The 27159-nt window shown below is 51.6% G+C and overlaps 2 protein-coding genes across 4 annotated transcripts in view; one reads left to right on the top strand and one right to left on the bottom strand.

The window, feature by feature from the left end:
* The window catches only part of CDK12 (cyclin dependent kinase 12), a 28459-nt gene extending 18902 nt beyond the window's left edge, over nucleotides 1-9557 (bottom strand). The window contains exons 1-2 of one of the 2 annotated variants that reach the window (XM_068996642.1): nucleotides 8033-9557; nucleotides 1108-1986 (exon numbers count right to left, since the gene is read on the bottom strand). In XM_068996642.1, coding sequence (XP_068852743.1) covers nucleotides 1108-1986; nucleotides 8033-9069 — 1916 coding nt within the window. In that variant the 5' untranslated portion in view covers nucleotides 9070-9557. The remainder of the gene's footprint in view (nucleotides 1-1107; nucleotides 1987-8032) is intronic. The other variant, XM_068996644.1, reaches the window with a different exon arrangement.
* A 442-nt stretch (nucleotides 9558-9999) lies between these two features.
* On the top strand, nucleotides 10000-27140 carry MED1 (mediator complex subunit 1). Of its 2 annotated transcripts, XM_068996641.1 has the most exons (18): nucleotides 10000-10156; nucleotides 12118-12224; nucleotides 12930-13008; nucleotides 13603-13657; nucleotides 14485-14617; nucleotides 15337-15365; nucleotides 15732-15803; nucleotides 15987-16061; nucleotides 16449-16522; nucleotides 16725-16814; nucleotides 17799-17910; nucleotides 18164-18288; nucleotides 18504-18622; nucleotides 19382-19583; nucleotides 19757-19852; nucleotides 19963-20068; nucleotides 21177-21317; nucleotides 21495-27140. In XM_068996641.1, the coding sequence occupies exons 1-18, from the start codon at nucleotides 10129-10131 to the stop codon at nucleotides 24421-24423; spliced, it is 4572 nt and encodes a 1523-aa protein (XP_068852742.1). In that variant the 5' UTR covers nucleotides 10000-10128; the 3' UTR covers nucleotides 24424-27140. The 2 variants fall into 2 exon arrangements, with proteins under 2 accessions (XP_068852742.1, XP_068852741.1); XM_068996640.1 differs by having other exon boundaries at nucleotides 21177-27140.
* The last annotated feature ends 19 nt before the right edge of the window (nucleotides 27141-27159 follow it).

Raw genomic sequence — 27159 nt, 5'->3', positions numbered from 1 at the left:
TGGCATCAATACCAGAATCAACCATGAAAATCAAGTCAGTTATTCAGAAGATGTAACACTTCACCACAGGGTGATTGTATCGAGTCACAACTGTGGGATAACATGATGGTCACTAAAAACATGCCTTACTTCCCAATCCCAGCACATTTTAGTGATGGTTGGGAAGATTCAGGAGCTTTTAGGGAACTATAGGCTTAGCAGGTCAAGTAGAAAAAAAAAAAAATATATATATAATTGATGACCTTAAGTTAACAGCACTGCAACATCCTAACAGCTGGAAAAAGGAGAGAAAAAACAATATTTGGGGTTTTTTCTTCACTCCATTCTGGATATTCTGTTCCTTTCTTCCCACCGAAAGAAATCCCCCCAATGGGGTTTTCAAACAAGTTCATCACAGAAGCCACAGCCACCCCCAGCCCAGCCTGAGCTACAGTTACAGGCCAGAGCCAAGTCTGCATGTTTTGATCAGAAATGATCAGGAAATAAAGTTGAAGTAGGTGCAGTTTTGCTCATTTTTAAACTTTTTCAAACAAACAATACCTACTCCTCAAGCAATAAAGGATTGCATCAATTATTCAAGGGTTAAGACAATACTCAAGTTAAACCAATGCTGGTTTTTACACGTGGGCACGCTCTGTGTGGCTGGTGAAGCTGGAACAGAAAAAGCTCTGGTTTGTGTTCTTATATTGGAATTGTTAAGCTTTTTCCTGTTCTTTGAGTACAAGTTTCTGAGGAATTAAGCAAACAAACAACAAAAAAAGCAAATTTAAAGTGTGCAAACAGCTCCAACACAGAGAGAGGCATCATCCCAGATCCACATTCCATCCCTGTAATAAACATGAGCAAGAAATGATGTGAAACCTTTCCTAAGCAGCACTAAAGCAGCAGCCAAACCTCTTGTTTCCCACAGAGATAAGAGGCAACTACCTGCATGGCATCATGAAACTCTCCAAACAAACCTGGAATGGCCCTGGGATAACACCTTTGTACCAGCGCCACAGTTGTACTCTGCAGGATAAACTCATAACTGTAAAACCAACCCCAAAACCCCTCTTTACTCAAGGCTTTGCTCTTAAATGCAAAGGGGATGCTCTGGTGTGACCTTACCTATCCAAGTCATCTTCCCCAACTAAAATAGGGGGGAGCGGAAGCGGAGGCAAGGTGGAAGTTTTCAGGTGTGGGATAGCAGCCGTCACAGACACTTGGGTTTTTGTAGCCACCTGGACAGAGGACTGGGAGTTCACCTGAGAGGATAAAGTAGACGTCCTTGGGTGGGAAGAAGATGGCAAAGACGTTGGGGCTGAAGTAGGGACCTGAACAGGAGTCACTGGGGCTGGAGGCAAAGGCGGGACAGCGGGTGACGGAGGCAGCGGCGGCAGCGGCGGCGTGGGAGGCGGAGGGGTGGTGGTCGGCAGAGGCGGAGGAGGGGATTTGATGGTGGGGAGCGGGGGTGGAATCTCCTTCTCTGCTGTGTCTGTCTCCTTTGGAGATACCAGGTCCTCTACCACTGCTACAGGCTTCGAGTCTTTTGTTCCCGTGGGTTTGGAATCCCTAACCGGAACAGGATGTTTCCTCTCCGAGTTCTCCTCTGCCTTGGATTTCGTCGTCTCCGCAGGGGCTTTAGGCTCTGCGTTCGTGTACAGTAAATTAACCGAGTCCGTGTCCGGAGGTTTCTCAGATTTAACAGTTTTGGTGACCTTTTTAGACTCTGTCCCAGCCTCCTTCAGTTCAGCCAAGCTGTTCTCCTTCCTAGCCAGGAAAACAGGGGAGCCCTTCGCCTCCTTCCCGTCCACCTTGGCTGCAGCGGCCGCCGCGGCCGCTCGCTCCTTCTTCTTCCTGCTGAGCTCTGCTCCGAGGCTGGAGTTCAGAGGGAGCCTGGTTGGGGATATGCTGGAATGGCGACTGCGGGAGCCAGACCTCTGCTTTTTGCTGTGAGATGAGTGTCTTGAATATCCAGGACTGCGGCTTCGGGACTTCACGGATTTCCTGAGGAGAGAACGGTGGGGAGAGAAATGAAACAGAGCTTCTCTCCTGCTCTGAGCTACTCACCAGCAGCTGAATCCATTAGTGGTCAGCACAGAGAGTGCCCAACACCTGCCAGGAGATTCTAAAGCTACTGAAAGGAGTTTATGAGTCAATCAGGACCAGTTTTATACCATCATCATCATCCATTCTCCCTATGCCAGACTCACCATCACACTGGGAAGAGAAACGAAGGATCAAGGTTGGATAAGCCCCAAGGTAAAGAGATCACAGCTCACACACACAACAGGAGACTTCAGTCCAGAGGATGAGCTGGCAGTTTAGGAATCTTTCACAGGAATTAAGTGCAACTTTAAAGGAAACCATGGATAAAACACAGCTGCCCTCACGGGAACGCTGCCTCAGGGAATCGCACACTTCAAGCTTATTTCCCACCCCCCCCCCCGGTTCTTTTAGTGCCATCAGAACTCAAATTTGCATAGTTTGATTAGGGAGAAGGAAAAATAAAACCCAGGAGTTTTAACTCTATTGGTCCTGGTCTTCCCCTACAAAAAAATGGGCTCTAAATCAGGTGTGTGTACAGAAATAATCACTGAAAATCTGTGCTGGGAGAGAAGCAAGGCAGGAAACACCTCACACCATTGGGGTTCACACCACACAAACCTGCTCAGGAGAGAGCAGAGACTGATGAGGAAACCAGATAAAAACAAAAATGGAAGTGGAAACTGGTACTTCCAGTGTCCATATCAAATTCCTGATAAGCCAGAACTGTTTCCTCCACTCCAGGAGGAGCTAGGATTGGGCAGGGGGAGGCAGGAGGCTTTAGTGGTGTGGTGGGCTCCGATGCCAACAGGACAATCAAAAATTTTGAGCTCAGACCCTACAAATACTGTAACGGAAAGGACACTCCATGATTTATTACTCAGGACACATCTAATTTGGAAAACACAGGATTCCCTCAAAACAGTCCCACAGCACTTATAAAACACCCCTAACAGCAGCAGTTCAAACCCAGGCGACACCAGCTCCCTTGTAACCATACCCAGAGCACAATTAACAACACCAATCAGTATTATCCCAAGACAATAAACATTTGGAAAATAAACTGGAGAACTGAGACAGCAGAAAGTTCCTGGCTCAACACCAGCAGCACCTTCCAGGAAGGGCAGCTGTGGCTGCAGGAGGTGAAGGGTCTCCCCACAGGGTGTGGGGTTCCCTCCCTACTCCAAGGATCAGCATTCCTCTCTCCCACTTGGAAGTACAACCCCAACCCTCGTGCTGACAGTGGTCAAAGAACACCAGGGCTGTAGGTAAGTCCTTACCTTTAGACTTGCAAAATAAATATACAACCAGAAGGAGAAAAAAGAGGGATCTGCAGCCACGCAGCTGTGTCCCCCCTCAGCACACTGTTCTGTCATGGGAATGCTGCCTCAGGATCAGCTCTTTTTCCAAGGTTTCTGCTCAGTGAACCAATGGTCTGGGCTGCAGTTTGCCTGTCACCACGAGCTGGGAGAGGAGTTACCTTTTCACCCACTCCAAGACATTTGCAGGCTACGGGAAACATTTCTAATGAATCCTGTAGGATGTCACTTTGTAGCAAACCACAAATACTTTTGGGGTTGCCGTCCCCTGCTGCAATTCATCCAGGATGGATTGTTCAAGATGCTGCAATACTCCCCTTTCCTGCTCCCTGTCTTCCATCCTGCCCCATGATTAACCCCAACAGTTACTTCAATTCATGGAATCATGGAATGGTTTGGGTGGAAAGGGACCTCAAAGCTCATCCAGTGCCACTCCTGCCGTGGGCAGGGACACCTTCCACTATCCCAAGGTGCTCCAAGCCCTGTCCAGCCCGGCCTTGGACACTGCCAGGGATCCAGGGGCAGCCACAGCTTCTCTGGGCAATCTGTGCCAGGGCCTCAGCACCCTCACAGGAATTTATTTAATCCAGCTGGATGCAGAGCAATCAAACCAGATCACTCACTATGTCCAAAGCAAACTTCCCCAAAACCCCAATTTTACCTTATTTAACGATGCTAATTTAGAAACAGCCACCAGGGACACCTGCCTGGACCAGGACAGGTGAGGCTGGGGAAGTGGTGGAATGGTCAGACCCTCTTACAGGGGCTGCACCACAGAACCAGCACTTCTGAGGGCTGGAATGACTCCCTGACCTTCCAGCAGCAAATACCCACAGTCCTCTGTCCCACCAGGAATAAATCCCCCCGTTCCCTTCCAGTCCTCTTCACTCCACAGGCACCACTCACCCATTTTCTCTTCCCTAACAATAACCACCTACAGTCACCACACCAACAACTGCTGTTTCTGAGGCCATTTTCCAGGCTGGTGTTTACAGCTGCTTTGTCAGACCCAAAAAAAGCCCCACATCCAGAAGCCTTCCTGCTCTCCCAGCTCCAACCAACACCCCCAGGAACAACACCACTACAGCAAACCTCACCTGCCATCCTTAGACCATCAACAGCTCCAAAAACACCAACACAGCACCTGCTGGGGGGCCTTTTATCACCACATCTCTCAAAAAAACAGGCAATAGAGAAGATGCATGGGCAGGTTTTGCTTCTGGAAGAGAACCATTTCCATCCTCTGGAATGATTTTTTTGTGGCTTTACCTGCAGCCACTTAATAGCACTTTTACCCTTTTCACCCTTAATTGGTGAAGCCTTGCTGTAACATTCCACACCTTACTTGCTTTGCCAAGGTTATCCAGGATGGATCAGGGGCAATTCATGCCTTCCTCCTTCTGGATAAAAATGCTCTGGGATTAAAACCCACCCTGCTGTCCCTCCAGAACTGGAAAAGAGAAATAAAAGATACCAACCACAACTATGAATGAACAAAGTCAGAGATGATGGCTTCATCTAAAAATCCAAATTAAAAAGCATGATGTGATTTATTTTAACTCACACAATCAGAAAACTGGGATGGCCTTTGAGAAGGGAATGCTAGAACCTTCCATGTTGAGAAGGTCATGGTTAACAGGTGTCAGCAGAGGCGACCTGCAAAGCCCCACATCCACGTAATTCCATGTCATCCATCCAGGTTTACCCACAAATATTTCAGTATTTTTACCTCCTCTAAACAACACACAGTTAAGGATAAAGCAGAAAATAGTATCTGGGAAGCCTGACTGCTCCAATTTCTCAGGAAACAAGCTTTATCTCTTATTTTTGAATGCCCAGCAACCTTTCACCACGGCAAGGACCCGTGGTACAACAGCCACTGCTCCAGCACGTGCACACCCACAGCTCACTACTCCATCAGCACACAGCACATCCCACCTCCAGCAAGCTGAGGGACTCTGGAATTCCATCTCCTTGTTTTAGCTGCAGTGACAACAGTTGCTACACAGAATGCCAAAGCACATCTGTTATTTTTCCCTGCTGACCAAACCATCCTCGTTTCCTCCTCGCTAGGAAGAGAGTTGTTTTCCACAGCCACTGGAAATGCAAACGCTCTGGATTTTCTCCAATCAGCACAGCACATGGATGCAGTTCCCTAACGCTGTGTTTTGGATGTGGAGATGAAAGACAACACAGAATGCACTGAAACACCCCCCCCCATATTGTCAGTCAGTGGAAATAACTGAGTGTCCCAGAAAACCTGAAGAACGCCAGCCGTGGTCAGGTGTTCTCTGCCTCAGTGTGCCAGTTAAAAAGGTTTTCTTGCCCAAAAATGCTTCTGCCCCTCTGCAGGAAGCACAAAAGGGATCAGGCACTGCCCAAAGTCAGCTGCCCCCTTTCACACATCTGCAGCACATCAAGGTTGGGAGGGCTCAGCCCACCCACTCCCTCAGGTGTGCCCTGAGCCCCCCAGGTGAGCTCCCCTCTGGCTCCTGGACACACCTGACTACGACCTCCCCCTTCCCAGTCCCACCTCGCAGCCTGGGAGCTCCACAAAGCAAAACTAAACACGTGAATTACAACTTACAGTTCACCTGACATATGGAAAACACATGAAATTCCCTCTGCCCCTTTACTACAATCACTGCAGGCAGATGTTTTCCAAAGGGGTTGGAATACCTCACACAGTCAGTGAGTTATCTGCCCAGGAAAGAGAGAGGAGTAAGTTATCAAGCCAGAGATTCAGAGAGTTTGGTACAAGCTGAGTGCAAACAGTGAGTAACCTTTGGAACCTGTCTGGTTTGGGATCCAGCATTTAGTAGAGAGTCAAAGATATCCTTAAAAAGTAGGTCTGGAAGTTTAGGGAAGCAGCACAAAGTGCTCTGAAGTTGCTCCCATAAATCAGGGGACTGTAAGTGCTGGATTTCTCAACTCAGAAGCAACCAGCCACTTACACAGAGAGGTTCTCCTGGGAAGTGGAGCAACCTGTGGGAAAACCTAGGGGGAAAAAACTCTTAGGATACCACTGCAGTTCCCAATGGCTTCTCCTTGTTTAGGGCTGGACACTTATCCAGTGCCATCACCCAAGAGTTGTATCAGGGAACAGACACCTCCTACCACTGCATCCTTGCTCTCCCAAAGGATTAGTAAATAACGTGTCAGAGTAGCACCACCAGGCAAAAAGGATTGAAGGGAAGGAGGAGAAAATCATCCAGGCCTATCCCTGAGAACCTCCCAGGTGTACACAGAGAAAACAGGGCAGAGGAGCAGCAGCCTGGAGGAAATTTTCACTGTAAAATCACAGTGGAATACGGAGATTTTACATCAGAGCTTCCAGGGGGGCTGAAACCAACACAGAACTCCCAGCAAGGACAAAGGCAAGCTCTCCATGGTAGACAGCATTCTTGAAGTTCAGAGTTTTAGTAACAAAGACCAAATTCCAAAAAGCCCCTGTGCTTTGGGAACTGCTGAGCTGGAGGATGCAGCACAGCAACCACGGAGCAGAGCATTCCTATGGCCATTACATTCCAGGTCACATCTGAATTGCCATGGAGCTCCAAGCAAAGCTCCACAGCATCCATGGAGACAACTGGAAACTCACTGAACATAAGCCAAAGCTAGAAAAAGAAAGGATCAACATTAGACCATGTCACAGGATGATTAATGAACACCTGAAACAAAACACACAGAGATACCTTGAAAGAATTGTTTCCTTCTGTAGCAAAGTTACCGAGTTAAAGGCAAAAAAGAGAGAAAATTAGAGTTAAGCCAAAATCCAGCTGGTTGCCCCTCGCCCTTCCAGAATGCCCAGATTTCAGAAGGGAAGGAAGAAACTCTAGTGCGGAGAAAAAAAAAGTTTAGGTTGAGAGATGGGAGTTTGCACATGGTTGCCTCTAATCCAAGGGAAAAGAAAAGACAAGTCAGTTCAGACAGAGCAAAATCCACCCCAAACGAGCCCTCCTGAAAAGTGGGATCAAGTTCCCACATGCACTAAACAGATAAAGGCTTCCAGAAATAGGTGAAAACACTCCCCGTGCCTGAACTTCCCGCCAGGTAAGCGCATTAGATGCCGCTCCGGGAGCCGCGGAGCGCGGCCCTCCCCACGCAGGGGCCACTCCAGAGGTGGGTGTAACTTAATCCCAGGAGCTCATCCAGCCTCCCTCCCTGCCCAGAGCCAACATGGACGCTGCCTCCCGCCACGCACAGAGGCGTTTCCCAAAGTGTGAACTCCATTTCCAAGCGGATTGTCAAGGCCCCAACCAAAGCAACTCCACGCACATCACTCTGCAGCCAAATTCGGCACCAGTGCGGAGGAAAGGAGTCACAGAATCCCAGGATGGTTTGGGTTGGAAAGGGTCTTCGAGACCATCCCATTCCACGCCATGGGCAGGGACACCTTTCACCAGCCCAGCTCGCTCCAAGCCCTGTCCAACCTTGGACAATTTGGGGATGAGGCATCCACAACTTCCCTGGGCAACCTGTGCCAGGCCCTCACCACCCTCACAGGGAAGAATTTTTTTTTTTTTCCTAATACCCCATCTAAACCACCCATTCCCCCTTATCCTGTCACTCCAAACTCTCCTAAGTAGCTTTGCCCCATCTTTCCTGGAACTCCCTTCAGGTCTCTCGCATTCCCAGCTCCATCCCAACCCCTTCCCAGCTCCCAGGGCGAGGTGGGGCACACACACCTGGCGATGGGGCTCCGGCTCACGGAGCGCTTGGAGGCGAAGGGGCTGCTGGAGCGGCGGCGGCCGTAGGGGCTCGGGGACCTCCCGCTGTAGGAGCCGCTGCCCCGCTCGTAGCTGGACGAGCGCCTCCGGCCGTAGGGGCTCACGGATCGCTGCCGCCGGCTGTAGGGGCTGGGCGAGCGGGCGTTGGACTGGTAGCCCACGGGCTCCTTGTAGGGCGGGCTGAGGGACTGCCGGCGCGAGGAGCCGCCGGGGCTCTTCCTGTAGGGATCGTAGGTGCTGGACGTGTGGGAGCGGGGCGGGCTGAGGTCGTACTCCTGGACGTAGGAGGCTCCCGAGGGGCTGTCGTCCAGTTTCGGGCTGTCCGACCATTTCCTGTGAGGGCTCCTGGATTTCCTCTTCGGGCTGTCGATGGTTTTGTAACTTTTGGGAGCATCCCTTTTCCGATGGCTTTTGCTGCGCTCTTTGTGGCTGGACTTGAGCTCTCGCTCCTTCCTGGACTTCTCCTTGTGGGCCTTGGCCGAGCGCGATTCCTTGTTGCTGCTCTTGGATGAGAGTGCCTTGGGGTGCTCCTCGCTCTCCAGGAGCCTCTTGGAGGATCCCGATATCCTCTCCTTGGTGGACCTGCTGGAAGAATCCAGGCTCTTTTCCAACTTCCTATCTTTCTCCGCCTGTTTGCTCTTCATCAGCTCCCGGAGTCGTTTGTGCTGGTGGTGCCGGTGCTTCTGGGCCCTCTCGCTCCTCTCCGCCCTCCTCTCCTCGTTGTCCCTCCTGTCCAGCTTGAGGGCCACATCGTCCGAGAAGGTGTCCGAGTCCGAGCTGATGTCATCGTACTCCACCAGCGGCTTGATCACCGCTCCCAGGGGCGCCGCCGCTTCCTGGGCCGCCAGCGGGGACTCCTTGGAGTGCCTGGATTTGTGCCTCTTGTGCCTGGAGCCCGCCCGGTGTCTCTCCTTGCTGTTGGAGCTCCCGCTGCCCGGCTGCGAGGACCCCCCGCCGCCGTCCTTCTTGCCCCCATGTCTCTCCGGATTTGGCATTCCTCCCCCGCTGCGCTCGGGAACGGCGAGGGGGGGACTCCGCGAAACCCCCGAACTTCAAACTCCCTCCGCGCCCGCCCTTCGCACCATCCACCCCGGCCTCGGTCCTCCCTCCTACATGAGGAGCGGGGCCCGAGGCCCCGGAGGAGGCGGGAGGGACGGGGAGGGGAGGGGGGAAGGATCCGGGAGGGGAGGGGGAAGCGCCGCGGCCTCACCGCCTCATCCGAGGGGCCCAGGCCCGGCGGGCAGCGCGGCCGCGGGGGCGCCCCGGGAAGGCGGGACCCGGGCCCGGAGCGCTGCCCGCGGCCTCAGCGGCGGTGGCGGGGCCTGGGCGCGGATCCCCGGCCGAAGGGCCCCGGAGCCGCCGCCGCCCCCGGCCCGGCCCGGCCCCCGCGCTCTGCCCGAACCCGAGCGGCGCCGACCGGGGGCACCGCCAACTCTCGCGAGACCCGCCCGCAACTCTCGCGATAGCACCGCCGCCACCCTTCCCTCCCTCCTGCCGCGCGAGTCCTCCTCGTCCGCGAGTCCTCTCGGAGAAGGGCGGGGGCGCGCGCTCGTCCTCTCGCGAGAGCCGCGAAATCGCGCCGCCGGCGGCTTCCCAGCGAACTTTATTGGGGCGCGGGGCGGGGACAGCGCCCCCTAGCGCCCGGCCCGCAACAAAGCTCCATGGCGGCGTCGCCGCCCCGCCGGCCCGGCCTCCCGCCGCTCTCCCGCTCCGCCGCGCTGCGCTCTAAAGCCACCGGCGGGTCGCTGTCGGGCCCGGCCCGGGCACCGGCGGGTAACGGGCTGTTAATGCTCCGTTAGGGCTCCACAGCGGCCGCCGCCGCGCTTCCAGGAGGCTGAGGGGGCGGGGCGTGCTGTCTCTCAAGCCACGCCCACCCCTGCGCGCGCGGGCGCGGCGGAGTCTCGCGAGAGCGCGGGAGCGCAGCCGCGGGCGCAGCGATGGCGGCGGCCGCCGCCGTGTGAGGGCGAGGGCGGCCCCGCCGCCGCCCCCGCTCCCCGCCCGCTCCCGATCCCCTTTCCCAGTCCCTCTCTCGATCCTGGCCCCGGACCTGCAATATGAAGGCAGCGCCGGGCAGCGCCGAGGGTGAGTGCGACGCGGGGGTTCCCGCCGGCGCCGTGAGGGAACGAGGGGGGCCCTGTGGATCCGAGGCTCCGGGTCTGGGCAGCCCCGGGATGGGGTTGAGGTGCGCCCCGGAAAGCGAGAGGGTCACAAAGGTGATTTGAAGGCTGGGGCATCTCTGTGATGAGGAGGGACCGCGGAGCCGGGCCTGGTTGCTCTGGAGAAGGCTGAGAGGGGATCCCATCAGTCCGTACAAATGTCTCCAGAGGGTGTCAGAGGATGGTGCCGGACTCTGTTCAGCGTCAGGACGAGAAAGCAGCGGCCGGAAACTGAAACACAACAAGTTCCACCTCGACATGAGGAAGAACTTCTTCCCAGGAGGGTGTCAGAGCACTGGAACAGCTGCCCTGGGAGGGAGCGGAGTCTCCCTCTCTGGAGATATTCCACACCCACCTGGGCACGTTCCGGGTGACCCTGCCTTGTCAGGGGTCTTGGGCTGAGCGATCTGCAGAGGTTCCTTCCAACTCTCTCCTGGGATTCTGGACCACTCGCTGTAGGTAGGGGAGGGGGCTTGGACCAGGTGAGCTCCAGGGGTCCCTTCCCACCTCCAACATCCTGTGTTGATGCAGCTGAAAGGTATAAAGTGCCTGAAAACAAAATCCCAGAATAGGTGGGGTTGTTAGAAGGGATCTCTGGGGATCATCCAGTCCAACCCCCCTGCCAAGGCAGGGTCACCTGGAGCAGGTGACACAGGTGGGTTTGGAATGTCTCCAGAGCAGGAGACTCCAAAATATCCAGCACACATTCATTCATTCATTCCTTTCACTGGGATTTGGAGGACTCGGTGTTAGGTCCGTGGGTTGGGAGAACATCAATGAGGAACCCAAACTGTCACAGGATCCTGTGAGGTGACACTAAAATGTCATGTTTGCCTTGGACCCTCTGGTGTCAGGGACGGGGTTTATTCTGGAGTGATGTCCACTGGGATTTTTTTTTGACATGGAAGTGTGGAAAACTGTCTCTTGGCAATAAAATATAGGATTTGAGTGTTCCTGAAAGCCACATTCTCTTTGTCACGCTCCAGTCACTCATCCACTGCTTCATCCCCTCCCAGCACATGGAGCCGTGTCCTGGCTCTGGAGCAGCACTGAGGGAACAGCAGCCCTCAGCTCTGAGCTATTTGTAGAGTCATGGAATGTCCTAAGCTGGAAGGAACCCGTAGGATCATCAAAGTCCAACCCCTGGCCCTGCACAGACCCCCCAACAATCCCACCCTGTACCTGAGATCCAAATCCTCCTGGAGCTCTGGCATCCTTGGGGCTGTGCCCATTCCCTGGGGAGCCTGTTCTGTGCCTGACCACTCTCTGGGGGAAGAATCTCTCCCAAAATCCAACCTGAACCTCCCAGGCACAGCTCCAGCCATTCCCCTGAGTCCTGCAGTGGGGCAGGAGTGTGTCTGAGCACAGAATTTGTGACAGCTGGTGATTGGAGTGACTTGGTTGAGGTTTTTGATGATGGAAGGTGTGAAGACCTTTCAAAAAGTTGGGAGAGAGAACAGAGGGGGAACCCAGGACACAAAACCCCAGCTCACTGCTTTAACACCGTGTTTCCCACACTTTCCTGCCCCAGGGAAGCATCGTTGTTAGACCCTGAGGATCCTATTGGATCTTCAGACAGTTCCCTGATACACTCCTGTCCTGACAGAACTGAGCCTGCTGGGGCCACATCACTCAGGGATCGTGCAGAACAGGAGCTGGGCGTTTTCCAGACAGGCATTCCATAGGATTTTCATGGTCCTTTAAGTTTTAACAGCTTGGGATATTCCATAACATTTACCTCACCTCGAGGTCTGGGGTTAAACCAGTGGTAAGTAAATTCTTTAAAGTCATCTTTAGCTTAAAGGTGGAAGGTGTTTTGTTCCTAAACTGATTGTTAAACTTCCAATATTGACTCATTCTCTTTCCTTGAATATTCCTCTCTCACAGAGGCGGAAAAGCTGAACAAGATGAGCTCCCTCCTGGAAAGGCTCCACGCCAAGTACAGCCAGAACCGGCCCTGGACAGAAACCATGAAGTTGGTCCGTCAGGTCATGGTGAGGACTGCTGGGCTCTGAGCAGGAGCTGTCTGGGGCTCCTCTGGTGATGATTTTGTGTTGGGTTCTTAGAGCTCTTCAAGGCGTTCTTGTTGTGTCCAAGGCTTCGCTCTCTCCTGGATGGGGGCACAGGGGAGGGAGGGATGTCCAAACGCTCTCCTAATTACAGATTAATTGTCAGCTCAGTGCCAGGAAAAGGATCAAACTCGTATTTTTCTGCTATTTACCCTTCCAGGATATTGTTTTGTAGAGCAGTTTGTTCCGTGACACTCAACACTCAGTGCTGGCTTAGTCAAAAATGGGTTTGAAATATTGGTGTGGGTGGGACAAGGAGGAGCAGGAGGCAGGGAGAGCTACAGCAAAGCCTCCTGCACATGCTCAGGTGTTAAAAGTTTGCCTGGCTCTTTATTTCTCTGTCACCTCTTCTAAAACTCTCATCTTAGACCTGTTAAAAGTTGCTACATTCTGTTCTTCCAGCTGAGCAAGTTGCTTAAAAGAAAATAAATCAGTTCCAGGCCTGCCTTTGTAATCTGCTTGCAAACAGATACTGTTCACCTGGAGGAATCAAGATGATGTAATTTGGGCATGAAATCTAATCTGCTTTTAATTATCTAAATAAACCTCCCTTGGCTGCTCAAAAGTTTCCATAATTCTCTCCTACTGAGGGACAAGGAAAAATGACCTTTTTCCTTTTGTCTGCCCAAGGAAAAGCGAGTGGTGCTGAACTCAGGGGGACACCAACACCTGGTGAGCTGCTTGGAGACGCTGCAGAAGGCCCTGAAAGGTTGGTGTGTTCTCTGCATGCTCTCCACAGGCTGCTGCAGGGTGGAAAATCCTATGGAAATGCTCCATAAAAATCACACACAGGGTGTTGCTGGTGCTCAGGGGTTCATCAGCATACCCAGCTCAGTGCCAGGCAGGACAGTCAGCACTGGCTGTGCTGCTTTTATTGGGAAAAGCCTCTCATTGTCCAGAGAAGCTGTGGCTGCCCCATCCTTGGAAGTGTCCAAGGCCAGGTTGGACAGGGCTTGGAGCACCCTGGGATAGTGGAAGGTGTCCCTGCTGGGGGACATCAATCCCTGGATGAGCTTTAAGGTCCCTTCCAAACCATTCCATGATTTCTGTGAGTGCCCATAGCTGGATTCCACTTGCAGAAGAAACTCCATTCTCTCCTTGCAGTTTGGGACTATTTGGGTTTCTCCGTGCAGACCCTTGTGTCTGTATTTGGGCACAGGTCCTGTGTGGTTGCACGTGTGACAGTGTGAGCAGACGTGGGAGGGGGTAACCATCTGAGACTGGGTTTATTGCTGGTGCCTTAATCCCTTAGGGAATGTCAGACCATTCCCCTAAACTTTGGTTTTTTGCTCCCTCCATCCAGTGTCATCTCTGCCTGCCATGACTGATCGCTTGGAGTCCATCGCCAGGCAAAGCGGGTGGGTCTCCTCCTTTGATTCATGGCAAAGACCTCTCCTGGTTCCCTGCCCACACCAGAACCTTCTGGTGCTTGGATTGTGGGGTTTTGTGTGCTTGGATTGGGGGTTTTGTGTGCTTGGATTGTGGGGTTTGCGTGATGGATTGGGGGATTTTGTGTGCTTGGATTGTGGGGGTTTGTGTGCTTGGATTGGGGATTTTGTGTGCTTGGATTGGGGATTTTGTGTGCTTGGATTGGGGTTTTTGTGTGCTTGGATTGGGGTTTTTGTTTGCTTGGATTGTGGGGTTTGCGTGATGGATTGGGGGATTTTGTGTGCTTGGATTGTGGGGGTTTGTGTACTTGGGTGATGGGGTTTTGTATGATGGATTGGGGAGCTTTGTATGCTTGGATTGCAGGGTTTATGTGTTTGGGCTGTGGGTTTTGTGTGCTTGGATTAGGGGAGTTTTGTGTGCTTGGATTAGGGGAGTTTTGTGTGCTTGGATTGGGGAATTTTGTGTGCTTGGATTGAGAGGTTTTGTGTGATGGACTGTGGGATTTTCTGTAATGGATTGTGGGACTTTGTGTGCTTGGATTGTGGGGTTTATGTGCTTGGATTGGGAGGTTTATGTGCTTGGATTGTGGGGTTTATGTGCTTGGATTGGGAGGTTTATGTGCTTGGATTGTGGGGTTTTGTTTGCTTGGATTGTGGGGTTTTGTGTGCTTGGATTGGGGGGTTTTGTGTGCTTGGACTGGGGAGTTTTGTGTGCTTAGATTGGGGGGTGTTTCTGTGGGTTTTCTGTGGGTTTTCTGTGCATCTCACAGCGATTTTTGTTCTGTTTCCTCCGGAAGCCTCGGCTCCCACCTGAGTGCGAACGGCACCGAGTGTTACATCACCTCGGACATGTTTTATGTGGAAGTGCAGTTGGATCCTACAGGGCTGCTCTGTGATGTCAAGGTGGCTCACCATGGAGAAAACCCCGTGGTGTGTATTCCTAGGAAAGAGGAACCCTTGTCCTTTTGGGATTGCCATTTCCCTCCCTTTGGTTTGAGCAGAGGAAATGAGTTGTATTTAACATTCCCTTAGACCCAGAGTCACACCCCTGCTGCTCGTTCTAGTGGGAAGTAAAATCCTCCATGGAGTAGTTTGCTCCTGTGGGATAATCTGATCAATGCACACTGTGGATTTACAACTGGCAGAATTATTTGAGGAAGTTACCTCAGTGTTTCTGAGAATTTCATGGAAGTTATCACTGTGTTTCCAAGGAAAGAGAAGGGAAATTATTCTTACAAAGCTCAGATGTGGGAATGGAAAGTTCTAAAATGTGGAAAACTGGGAGAAAATGGCTTTACTGCCCGTGGAGGAGTCTAAGGTTGGTGTTTGATTGACCTCTCCTGGAAACAGCCCATCTTTAATATCCCTATGTAAGGTCATAGATTTTCAACCTAAGGCTTCACAATTTGAGAAGTTTATTTCAAATTAATAATTTAAGAGGAAATATTATTGCTGGGACTTGTCCCAGCAGGGGTTGAGGAGCAGAAGTAGAACCACAGCGAGGTGTGGTGGTGAGCATTGTGTGGCTTCCCAGGAAAAGCTGGTGCTCGGGAATTTCCCTGTCCTGGTGTTTCCCAGATGCAGAGCTGCACAAAGCCTGGAGTGGCTGCATTCCACACTGATATCCTTGTGTGTTCTTTCCTTTTCAGAGCTGTCCAGAACTGGTGCAACATCTGAGGTGAGTGACAAGGGTGGGATGTTGTGTTTCTTCGCAGGTTTCTCTTTTCTGTAATGTTCTGATGCTATTTGATGTCTGGAAACACAAAATTCTTCACAGCTGCTCCTTCCCTACAAAGTGTCTTCCCTTCTCCAGGGGATTTTCTGGCTTTGACTCAGATCTTGTGATTCTGGCTGCTGTGCAAAGTATCTTCAAAGCCCACAGCAGGTTAAAGCTGAATCATTGAAAGAACAAATTTTGTAGCTTTCATGTAGCAAAAGTCTTTTTTTAATTGGCTCAGTGTCTGTATCGATGTCACTTTTTAAAATGAAACCTATCTGTTACTAATTTGAATACTTAGTAACTTTTCCTCCCTTTTCCTTTCAGAGAGAAAAATTTTGATGAGTTTTCAAAGCATCTGAGGGGACTTGTGAACTTGTATAAGCTGCCAGGGGACAAGTAAGTCTAGAATTCATTTATATCCACATATATAAAATGAAATAATAAGTCTAGAATACATTTACTTATACCCAGACATAAAAAATGAAACAACCTTCCAAGCTTGTAGGTTTGCACTGCACAGTTCCTTTCAAGTTTTCTTATATTGTTTTATTGTTGTGTTTCTTTTTCTTTTTTCCTAAGCAAACTTAAAACTAAAATGTACTTGGCTCTGCAGTCCTTGGAGTTGGATCTCCAAAAGATGGCTGGGATGTATTGGTGAGTTTGTGGTGTCTGTGTGGTTGGGTGGGTTTTGTAAATACCTATAAATGCTCAGAGCTCTGAGAAATTCCTTTTTAACTGCGAAAATTGATTGGAAGAGAGTCTAAAAGTCAAAATAAAAAGTTTGTAGCTTGATGGATTTAGTGGTCATGTGTTTTACAGTAAGAAATTGAGAAAGCTTTGGCCCTGTTTCACTGCTGTAGGTTCAGTGATCAACCAGCCATGCTGCAGAGTAAAGCAGCTTTTGTTTTGCCTGTACAGTAAGATCAGGCTCTCTTTGGGTCCCAGAAATGTGTATTTCGGGTTAAAATCAGTCTCACTACATGAATTTTGGCTTCAGGTGTGGCTGTGGCTTGTTTCAGTCTGTGATTGCCTCTCTTGCAGGCAAGCCACCAATGCAAACCCCCTGGACAAGATCCTGCATGGCAGTGTTGGCTATCTCACCCCCAGGAGTGGAGGTACTTGTGATTCACACTTTAAAAAAAAAGGAATTAATGAAAATTTATTTGTTCTTGGCCCCCATTATGGGTGATAGTTTCACATTAACTGATGGAAAAATCATCAAAGTAAAAGAGAGACAAGGTGTTTGTGTGGCTTTGGGGTGTGGGGATGATCAGGTTGACTTCTCAGGATGCCTCATCAGGAGTTTCTCTCCGCCAGGTCTCCTGATGAACCTCAAATATTACGTCTCCCCCTATGATTTATTTGAGGATGGCACTGGAGCCCCTGTGGTTTTGCACGAGAACAATGGTAGGTCAGCTGTGGGGCTGCTGGGGGCTGCTGCTGCTTGAGGGAGAGAAGGAAGCAGAATTCCAGCCTAGCTCCCCTCTGCTGTCACCCTGTCACAGGCTGTCCTGTGGAGGAACCAGCTTTGGTGAGCCCAGGTGTAAACACTGGCCCAGGTGACCATTGACCACTGGACATTGTGGCTGTGCTGGAGTTAGAGCTGGGCTCCTCTGGGGTCGTGGGGTGACTGTTTGCAGGCAGAGCCTTTTTCCTTGGAGTGAATCTCATTTTAACATGGGATTTGTTTTGTTGTCTGAGTAAAAACATAGAATCCCAGAATGGTTTGGGTTGGGAGGCACCTTAAAGCTCATCCAGTTCCAACCCTCTGCCATGGGCAGGGACACCTTCTGCTGTCCCAGATTCCTCAGAGCCCCATCCAACCTGGTGCCTCTTCCCTCATACTGGGAGATTGTTTCCATGCACAGACATCTGGCTCTTGTTAAAATGCCAAAACCGAGCTCCAGTTGTCAGGAAAGAAGAGGGGGAAATTATCCAAAATCATTATTTGTTTTGCTTTGCAAAGATTGAACGGCGAACTCACAAATGCATTTGGAAAATATTTTGAGAGTGATGCAATTGATCCACCTGGCAAGAGGGAAGTGGAGCTCTGGGTAGAACAGTCAGTTTGGCTGTTTTCCATTTAGTCCTGGAGGTGAACAGTGAACTCTGTGCCTTGTGGGGGAAGCCAGATATTTCCACCACAGTGATATTTTATGGAATGACAGAATGTTTCGTGTTGGAAGGCACCCTAAGGCTCATCCAATTCCATGGGTAGGGAACCTTCCACTATCCCAGGTTGCTCCAAGCCCCATCCAACTTGGCCTTGGACACTTCCAGGGGTGGGGAGTATATTTAATTAATGTTTAATCCACAAAACTTGCACTGAATGGGGTTTTTTTTCCATCAGCTTATGTCCTTGTCGGGTTCTTCTCTTGCTTCCCCCCGCAGTTCCTCGCTCGCTGGGCATGAACGTGTCCGTGACAGTCGAGGGAACCATGGCAATGCACAAACTTCCAATTGCTCCCCTGATCATGGGCTCCCACCCTGTGGACAGCAAAGGGTAAGGGCAGGACACGAGGCCAGCACTCAGCTGGCATCAGTGGGGAATGGCTGTGTGATGTCACAGCATGATGTGAGTTACACAAGTGCTGTCTTTAGGCCAAGAAAGGCCTTTTTCAGGGCGCTGAGGTGCTCCTGAGGAGTGCCTTTATTTTTAAGGTGTAACTGTGTATTTGAGGAAACAGAAATGTTGTGTCAGGTGGCAGCACAAGCCCTGCAGCTCACAGGACCTTTTGTCCCCCCCAATCTTTCAGAACTCCGTCTTTCTCCTCGATCACCAGTGCCAACAGCGTGGACTTGCCAGCTTGTTTCTTCCTGAAATTCCCACGTCCCATTCCAGTGTCTCGAGCTTTCATCCAGAAACTCCAGAGCTGCACAGGTGGGTTGCAGAGCTGTCAGGGTTTTATTAATGTTTCATCTCCAGGGTTTTATTAATGTCTCCTTGTTTCCATCAATGAACACTGCTGATTTTTAACATGTGCTAGGGAAGTTGCTCGAGGTTTTGTGCTGCTCTCAGTAAAACCTGGACAGGTTCTCCCACCATCTCTCCCTGGCTCCCAGGTGCCATCATTCCATGCTGTCTTGTCCCCTCAGGTATCCCACTGTTTGACACGTCACCCACGTTTGTCCCTCTGTATGAGCTGATCACGCAGTTTGAGTTGTCCAAGGAGGCCGATCCCCTGCCCCTGAACCACAACATGCGCTTCTATGCAGTAAGTGTGCTCTCCCAGCCAGCCTGGGACACCTCCACAGCAGCATTTCAGGGGGGGTTCAGCTGTTCCAGCTGTCTTCCAAGTGGGATAAATGGGTTCAGTATTTATTCCGGGACAAAACTCGTTCTTCAAGCGTTAGGATTCAGGTACAGGGCCCTGGCGCAGGTTCCCAGAGAAGCTGTGGCTGCCCCATCCCTGGAAGTGTCCAAGGCCAGGTTGGACAGGGCTTGGAGCAATGTGAGACAGTGGGAGGTGTCCCTGCCCACAGCAGGGGGTGGGATTGGATGGGCTTTAACGTTCCTCCCAACCCAAACCATTCCATGATGACCATGGTAATTAGGAAAATTAGGTATTGAAAGGTGCTTTGCTGTTGGAGTGCAGCTGCAGGGAGGAGAGCAGAGGGGCTGAGCCTTCCCAGGATCTGTCCCTTCCTTTTGTCCAGTGATGTCTGGCTGAATGAATTGCGACATTTTGGGGGTAATCCTTGAATCTGTGAATGAGTGTTAACTCCAGAGGATTCTCTCCCCAGAAGGGATGCCATCCAATGTGAAACTGTTTTAGTGGGAACAGTGAATGCTGTTGGGCAGTACTTCTGAGGAATGAAAACCATGTTTTCCTTGTTCAGAGTGGAAGGAAAACGTCCTCGGTGTTTGTCCCTTTCAGCCAGAAAGGTGACGTGGTGCCAGTGGCTTCTGGGCACTGCTGGATGTCCCTTATCCCCTTCTACCTGGCTGGACTAAAGCAGGAATTGTTTGTCAGGCTCTTCCAGGACAGCAGCACTGTTACTTCCTGAACAAAGACGCTCCTCTCCCGGATGGACGAAGCCTCCAGGGAACTCTGATCAGCAAAATCGCCTTCCAGCACCCCGGCCGGGTGCCCCTCATCCTCAACTTGATCCGGCACCAGGTGGCCTACAACACCCTCATCGGCAGCTGTGTCAAGAGGACAGTCCTGAAGGAAGGTGGGTGCCACCTCCAGAGGAATATGACGTGGGAATGATGAGCCCTGGGTAGTTTTCCTCATAAAAAATGAGGCCTCTGCTGCTTCCCTTATTTTTATCCCGTCTTTGTGGGGGTTTTGAGGCTCTGGTTCATCTCCACTCTTCCCTCAGTTAATGTTTCCTGTGCCTTTCAGATTCTCCTGGGATCCTGCAGTTTGAAGTTTGTCCTCTCTCTGACTCCTGTTTCAGTGTATCCTTCCAGCACCCCGTGAACGACTCCCTGGTGTGTGGTAAGTGGGCTCAGGGGCAGCAGGAACAGCGTTTTTGGGAAGGCTGGCAGGGTTTCCTCGTGCTGTGTGCAGGATTTTGATCTCTCCCAAACACCTGCTCTCTCTTGCAGTGGTGATGGATGTGCAGGACTCCACCCATGTGAACTGCAAGCTGTACAAAGGGCTGTCCGATGCCCTCATCTGTACAGATGATTTCATTGCCAAGGTTGTTCAAAGGTAAGCTGGGATTTTGTCCCACCTTGCACTCCCAACCCCACAGATGAGCTCTGCTCCTTCTCGTGTTCATCCAGCAGTTCTGGAGCTGTTCTATGCTTGTTTGGAAGAGAGAAAAACTCAGAGCCCTGCTGAAAATTCAATGCCAGATGTTGAACTGTAGCTACTTATTTTTGAGTTTGTTGTTTACACAGGGCTTTTATCCAGGTTCCTCCACCTCAGTTCCATTCAGAACAGAGCAGGATGTTCACAGGGCACAACACTCCTCCTGTCACCTTTTGAGTGAGAATCACTGGTTTTGCTTTCAGCACGTTATAGACTCATCATCCCTGAGGAGAATGTGCAGTTATTACTGATTTTTGAGCTCAATAAGCTGCCCCTGCCCATGGCAGAGGGGTGGAACTGCATGGGCTTTAAGCCCTTCCAACCCAAGCCATCCTGGGGTTTTTATAAGGTTGCAGGAAGTCAGGTTTGCCAAGCTTAGATAAAGGAGTTTTCTGACAGAATCAGAGAAACAACCCAGATTCCTTCATCAGGACAGGACAATGGGGAATGGCTTTAAACTGAAACAGTGCTTTTAGATGGGATATTGGGAAGAAATCCCTCCCTGTGAGGGTGGGCAGGCCCTGGCACAGGATGCCCAGAGAAGCTGTGGCTGCCCCTGGATGCCTGGAAGTGCCCAAGGCCAGGCTGGACAGGGTTTGGAGCACCCTGGGACAGTGGGAGGTGTCCCTGCCCATGGCAGGGGTGGCACTGGATGAGCTTTAAGGCCCCTTCCTACCCAAACCATTCTGTGATTCTATGATTGCATCCTGTGCTTTTTAACTACCAGATAATGATCTGTCAGCCATCAGTTATTAGAGTTAATTGATTAATTCCTCCTCTCTGATTGCAAGGCAGTGCATTAAAGGTGCTGGTGTCTCGTGGCTGGATAAGGTTGGTGGGATAAATGTGAATCCAAGCAGAACAGCAGGACATAAACCCTGGACCTGCTGCTCTCCTGTGCAAGCCCCTGAGTGCTCGTTTTATACCTGGTGGAGGTGTAAAATTGCCCCAGTGACCTTGGCTAAGGGCAGCCAACCCCACCCTGACTCTCTGCTGTGTCTTGCAGGTGCATGTCCATCCCTGTCACCATGAGAGCCATCCGTAGGAAGGCAGAAACCATTCAAGCTGACACCCCAGCCCTGTCCCTCATTGCAGAGACAGTTGAAGACATGGTGAAGAAAAACCTGCCCCCAGCCAGCAGCCCAGGGTATGGCATGACCACAGGCAGCAACCCAATGAGTGGGACCACCACCCCAACCAACACTTTTCCTGGGGGGCCCATCACTACTTTGTTTAACATGAGCATAAGCATGAAAGAGAGGCATGACTCGGTGGGCCATGGGGAGGACTTCAGCAAAGTGTCTCAGAACCCTATTCTCACTAGTTTGTTGCAGATCACAGGGAATGTGGGGTCTACCATTGGCTCAAGTCCAACCCCCCCCCACCACACACCACCACCAGTATCCTCACCAGCCAGCAACACCAAGAACCACCCCATGCTCATGAACCTTCTTAAGGAGAATCCTCCTCAGGATTTCTCCACTCTGTATGGGAGCAGCCCTCTGGAAAGGCAGAACTCTTCCTCTGGCTCCCCCAGAATGGAAATGGGCCCTGGGGGGAATAAGCAAAAGAAAAAAAAATCCCGCATGCCAGCCGACAAGCCCAAGCACCAGACTGAGGATGATTTCCAGAGGGAGCTCTTTTCCATGGATGTTGACTCCCAGAACCCCATTTTTGATGTCAACATGACTGCAGACACCCTGGACACCCCTCATATTACTCCAGCACCCAGCCAGTGCAGCACTCCTCCTACCACCTACCCCCAGGCGCTCCCCCATGCGCAGCCCAGTATCCAGAGGATGGTTCGCCTGTCCAGCTCGGACAGCATCGGGGCCGATGTCACCGACATCCTCTCGGATATAGCAGAGGAGGCTTCCAAGCTGCCCACCAGTACCGAGGACTGCCCACCCATTGGGACTCCAGTCAGAGACTCTTCTAGTTCAGGACATTCACAAAGTGCCCTCTTTGACCCCGATGTTTTTCAGACCAACAGTAGTGAGAACCCCTACACAGACCCCGCAGACCTGATCGCGGACGCCGCTGTGAGCCCCAACAGCGACTCCTCCAACCATTTTTTTCCAGACGGGGTAGATTTCAACCCTGACTTGCTGAACAGCCAGAGCCAGAGCGGTTTTGGGGAGGAATACTTTGATGAGAGCAGTCAGAGCGGAGACACTGACGATTTCAAGGGCTATGCCCCCCAGGCTCTAACTAATTTGGGGGTGCAAGTCTTGGGGGCTGACGGGGGGGAAAATAAATTTAAGGGGAGCACTCCGTCCGATACGGTGGATTTTAGTATTATTGCAGCTGCCAGCAAAGCACTGGGGTCCTCCGACATCATGGAGCACCACAGTGGAGGTCAGAGCCCTTTGCTGAACACGGGGGATTTAGGAAAAGAGAAGTCTCAGAAACGGGTAAAGGAAGGCAATGGGTCTGGAAGTGCCATGGCAGGTGCCGGGATAGATGGGAAGCCAGGGAAGCGCAGCCGGACGCCATCCAGTGATGGCAAAAGCAAAGAGAAACTTCCAAAGCGGAAGAAGCAGGAGACAGATGGGAAATCTCCATCTCACAGTTCGTCCAACAGGCCCTTCACGCCACCAGCAAGCACAGGTGGGTCCAAGTCTCCGGGGAGTTCGGGCAGATCCCAGACTCCTCCCGGGGTAGCTACTCCTCCTATTCCAAAAATAACCATTCAGATCCCAAAAGGAACAGTGACTGTTGGCAAACCGTCTTCACACGGCCAGTACACGAGTAGTGGTTCTGTCACCTCCTCCAGTAGCAAAAGCCATCATAGCCATTCTTCCTCCTCCTCCTCTTCTTCCTCCTCTTCAACCTCAGGCAAAATTAAAAGCAAATCAGAAGGGTCTTCTGGCTCAAAGATGAGCAGCAGCCTTTACTCCAGCCAAGGTGGCTCCGGTTCGGGTCAGTCCAAGGGCTCGGCCCAGTCGGTGGGAAAGCCGGGATCCTCCCCCATCACCAAGCACGGCCTCAGCACCGGCTCTGGCAGCACCAAGATGAAACCTCAAGGAAAGCCATCGTCCCTCATGAACCCTTCCATAAGCAAACCAAACATCTCTCCGTCTCACTCGAGACCCTCGGGGGGTTCTGACAAACTCGCCTCTCCCATGAAACCCGTCCCAGGTACTCCCCCATCGTCTAAAGCGAAGTCACCCATCAGTTCAGGTTCCGGTGGGTCTCACATGTCTGGGACTGGCTCAAGCTCGAGCATGAAATCATCTTCAGGAATGGGATCCTCCGGGTCTATGTCACAGAAACCACCCCCCTCGTCCAATTCCTCCACGGCATCTTCATCTTCCTTTTCATCCAGTGGGTCTTCCATGTCTTCATCCCAGAACCAGCATGGAAGCTCCAAAGGCAAGTCCCCGAGCAGAAACAAGAAGCCATCGCTGACCGCAGTCATAGACAAGCTGAAGCACGGGGTGGTCACGAGCGGGCCTGGCGGAGACGACCCCATGGATGGACAGATGGGGCCGAGTTCCAATTCCTCAAGCCATACAATGTCCTCCAAACACAACATGTCTGGAGGGGAGTTCCAGGGAAAGCGGGAGAAGAGCGACAAGGAGAAATCGAAGGTCTCTGTTTCTGGAGGATCTGTTGACTCTTCCAAGAAGAACTCGGATTCCAAAAACGTCGGAAGCACTGGAGTGGCCAAAATTATCATCAGCAAACACGATGGTGGTTCCCCCAGCATTAAAGCCAAAGTAACTCTGCAGAAACCCGGGGAAGGGGGCGGGGACGGCCTGAGGCCTCAGATGGCTTCTTCCAAAAGCTACGGATCCCCCCTGATCAGCGGCTCCACCCCCAAGCACGAGCGCTGCTCCCCCAGCCACAGCAAGTCCCCGGCGTACACCCCCCAGAACATCGACAGCGAGAGCGAGTCGGGCTCCTCCATCGCCGAGAAATCCTACCAGAACAGCCCCAGCTCCGACGACGGCATCCGGCCCCTGCCCGAGTACAGCGCCGAGAAACACAAGAAGCACAAAAAGGAGAAGAAAAAAGTGAAAGACAAAGACCGGGACAGAGATCGGGACCGGGATAAGGACAGGGACAAGAAGAAATCCCACGGCATGAAGCCGGAGAGCTGGTCCAAGTCCCCGATCTCGGCAGATCAGTCTCTGTCCATGGCGAGCAGCGCCATCCTCTCGGCCGAGCGGCCATCCAGGGCCAGCCCCGAGTTCCTGATCGGGGAAGAGGATGATGATCTCATGGATGTTGCTCTAATTGGCAATTAATTCTCCCAGACGAGCTGTCTGCAGGGCCTGCGGGTCCTGGAGGGAAGGAAGGAAGGATTCATCCCAAACTTGCCACACGGATCTTCATGGGGTGTGTTTGGAGAAGGGAAAAATAAGTATTTCCAAGATATTTCCAAGATTTTCGGACCACCAAGGTCTGTGCAGAAGGTGTGAGTGCCAGCAGCCAGGTCCCTGCCTGTGGCCTTCATCCTGTGGGCACTTCCATTCTTCCTGAATTTATGAGTATTATCATCCCTGTTGGAATTAACGGGGGTGAAGCCAAGCGTGGGAATGTGGGAGCAGCTCCCAAATGGGGCAAACAGACATAGGCTGGTCTGGGAGATCCCAGTCCCCCTGCCCTCTTCCCATTCAGGATAAGCTCCTTTTGGATGTAGGAAGTTTTAAAAGAAATCACTTTAGGAAATGTTTTAGGGTTGGGTTTTAATTCTTTGGAAGAAGGAAAACCACGAGGTTTTTAATTTCTTTTGTTCCCACGGCATTCCTTCGTTCAATGCCCGGCTCAGCGCGGTGCCTCCGGTGCCTCATGGAAATCAAGGTTTTATCCCAGGTCACAGCTCTGAGGGATTGCTGCTGCCTTGGGTTTGCCTTCCCTTTTGTTTTAGCTATTTATTCACCTCCATGTGGGAATGCCTCGTGCTCCTTGTTTTCCCCCGACGGGAATTTGGGTAGAGCCCGTGGGTTTCGGTGGCTCTGCAGCTTTGGTGACATTCCAGCGGGGTGAAATTCCAGCAAATCTCCCTGGAAAAGGGACTCCTGTCTGCACCAGCGAGTTTCCCTGGAATCCCCTCATGCTGCTCAGCTGGGAATTGTGGTCACACACACGGGCACTGCCCTGGGAAGGATTGTCTGGCCGACGGAGCCGTGTCCTGCTTGGCACCGGCACTGCCTGGAAAACAGTCCTGGAGTGGCTCAGCTGGGATCAGAGTTGCAGGAGAAGCGTTGATTTCCTTAAAAGATGGATTTTCCCCTTTTGGCTGGAATTAGGAGCATGACTCAGGCATCCTCTCCAGGCTGGTCTTGTGGTCCCTGAAAGGAAAAGAGACTCAGGAGAGTGTTTTATTTTTAAAAGCAGTTTCATCTGATTCACTGAAGAGGAATGTGGGAAATCAGGAGTTCTGCAAACACATCTCCTTTGGAATTATGTACTGAGCAGGATCCTGCTCCCACAGGATTTTGCTGTCAGTTCTGGAGGCCAGGATTTCCCCGTGGGAATGGGGGTTACGCTTCACCTTTGGGGATGCAGCGTGAAAAGATGTCAAGGATTTGAGTTTCTTTTAAACTTTTGAACTTTTAAAATTTCCCATCCTGGGATACCCCAGGAAAGCTGTTTGGTTCCCAGCTTTTTGGAAAGGCCGGTGCCTTTTCAGTAGGTTGGCAACTATCCTGTTAATTTTAGGGATTTTTCACCTCTTCCTCCTGCCTCCAGTTTAATTCCAGGGCTCCTGCAGAGCGTGGGAGCCTGAATTTCTCCCAAGCTTCCCCCAGCTCTGGAGAACTTTCCCTTCTCATATTTTCCAATATTTATCCCTTGCTCCTGGGTGTCCTGCACACCACAACCTCCCCCTCACCAGAGCTCCCGTCCTCAGGGGCTGAAACGATAGGAAAGGGGGAATTAAATCCAAACCTGGAGCGAGCGCTGTTGTCTCACGCGGCGTCGGAATCGAGTGACGAAGAGGATGTCAGGGATACAATCCCAGAGGAATTCAGCTGGAGCCCCTGCTCCAGGGGCTGCGTTGGGAACGGTGCTGGCTCAGCCTCTGGAGCTCTGCCTGCCCCTCTCTCCTGGTTTTATTTAACCCATTCTTTTGACACAAGCCCTTCGATCCGTTCCGAGTTGTGCGAGGGCACAACCAGCCTTCCAGAAGAAGCACTTTCAAGTGGAATCCAGGCTGGGAATCCCACAGGTTGGCTCCCCTGGACTTGTCCTTAGCCAGAGCCGTGTTTTCCTGCTGTCGAAGCACACAAAAAAATTGGCAGGAAGTCCCGTTCAGCAGCGAAATTGACACAAAAATGTGGTTTTAAGGAACGAGCTGCACACGTTTCCTCTCCCCTCACCCAGACCAAAGCTCAGTATCCAAAATTCCCCCTGTGGAAGGTGGGAACAGAGGGAACAACGTCTCCTCTGGCCACTGTGGGAGGCACGAGTCCCAGATTTAAAGCTCTTCACCCCATTTTGGTGCCCTGTCCCCTTCCAATGACGTCAGTCCTGGGAGAGCTGAGGTGTGTGACCACGCAGAGGCTTTGGGGTGTCAGTGCTCGGGCTCTGAGAAATGGTTTATTTTTGGAATATTTTTGCTTATTCTCAATTATTTTACATCTTTCAGTATTCAGAAAGATAAAGTGAAAATTAAATATAAGCCAAACCTTTTAATCTCAGGTGGTGAAGTGAACACGGAGATTAAAAGAAACTGGTTCTTTTCCTCGATTATCATGATGTACATAAATCCCTGGCTGGAAAATCGCTGGAATTGTAAATATCCCGGCTCCCGCGGCAGTTTTTTTGGGCGGAAAGTGGAATTTCAACTTTTTTGGAAATATTGCAGAGAACATGTTTATTTACATGCAAATAAACCCCTTTGGTACAAAGCTCTCGCCTCCGTGATGGGGGGAGGGCGAGAAGGGCATCCCCGCCACGCTTGATTTTCCCGCTAGAATGACATCACCGTGACGTCACCCAGAGCGGCGCGCTGATTGGCTGAACTCGTTGCTCCCGGA

This window comes from Aphelocoma coerulescens, chromosome 27 (genome assembly GCF_041296385.1).
Source record: "Aphelocoma coerulescens isolate FSJ_1873_10779 chromosome 27, UR_Acoe_1.0, whole genome shotgun sequence".
Classification (NCBI taxonomy): domain Eukaryota; kingdom Metazoa; phylum Chordata; class Aves; order Passeriformes; family Corvidae; genus Aphelocoma; species Aphelocoma coerulescens.
Note: the sequence above shows the minus strand (reverse complement) of the source record. Positions and strands in the feature narration are given on the sequence as shown.

Excerpts from the sequence above, each read along its gene's own strand:
- MED1 (XM_068996640.1), top strand. The coding sequence starts at position 10,129 with ATGAAGGCAGCGCCGGGCAGCGCCGAGG. Across the intron at positions 18,289-18,503 it reads GAAACTCCAGAGCTGCACAG|GTATCCCACTGTTTGACACG; the intron begins GTGGGTTGCAGA and ends TTGTCCCCTCAG. Across the intron at positions 18,623-19,381 it reads ACAACATGCGCTTCTATGCA|GCTCTTCCAGGACAGCAGCA; the intron begins GTAAGTGTGCTC and ends ATTGTTTGTCAG.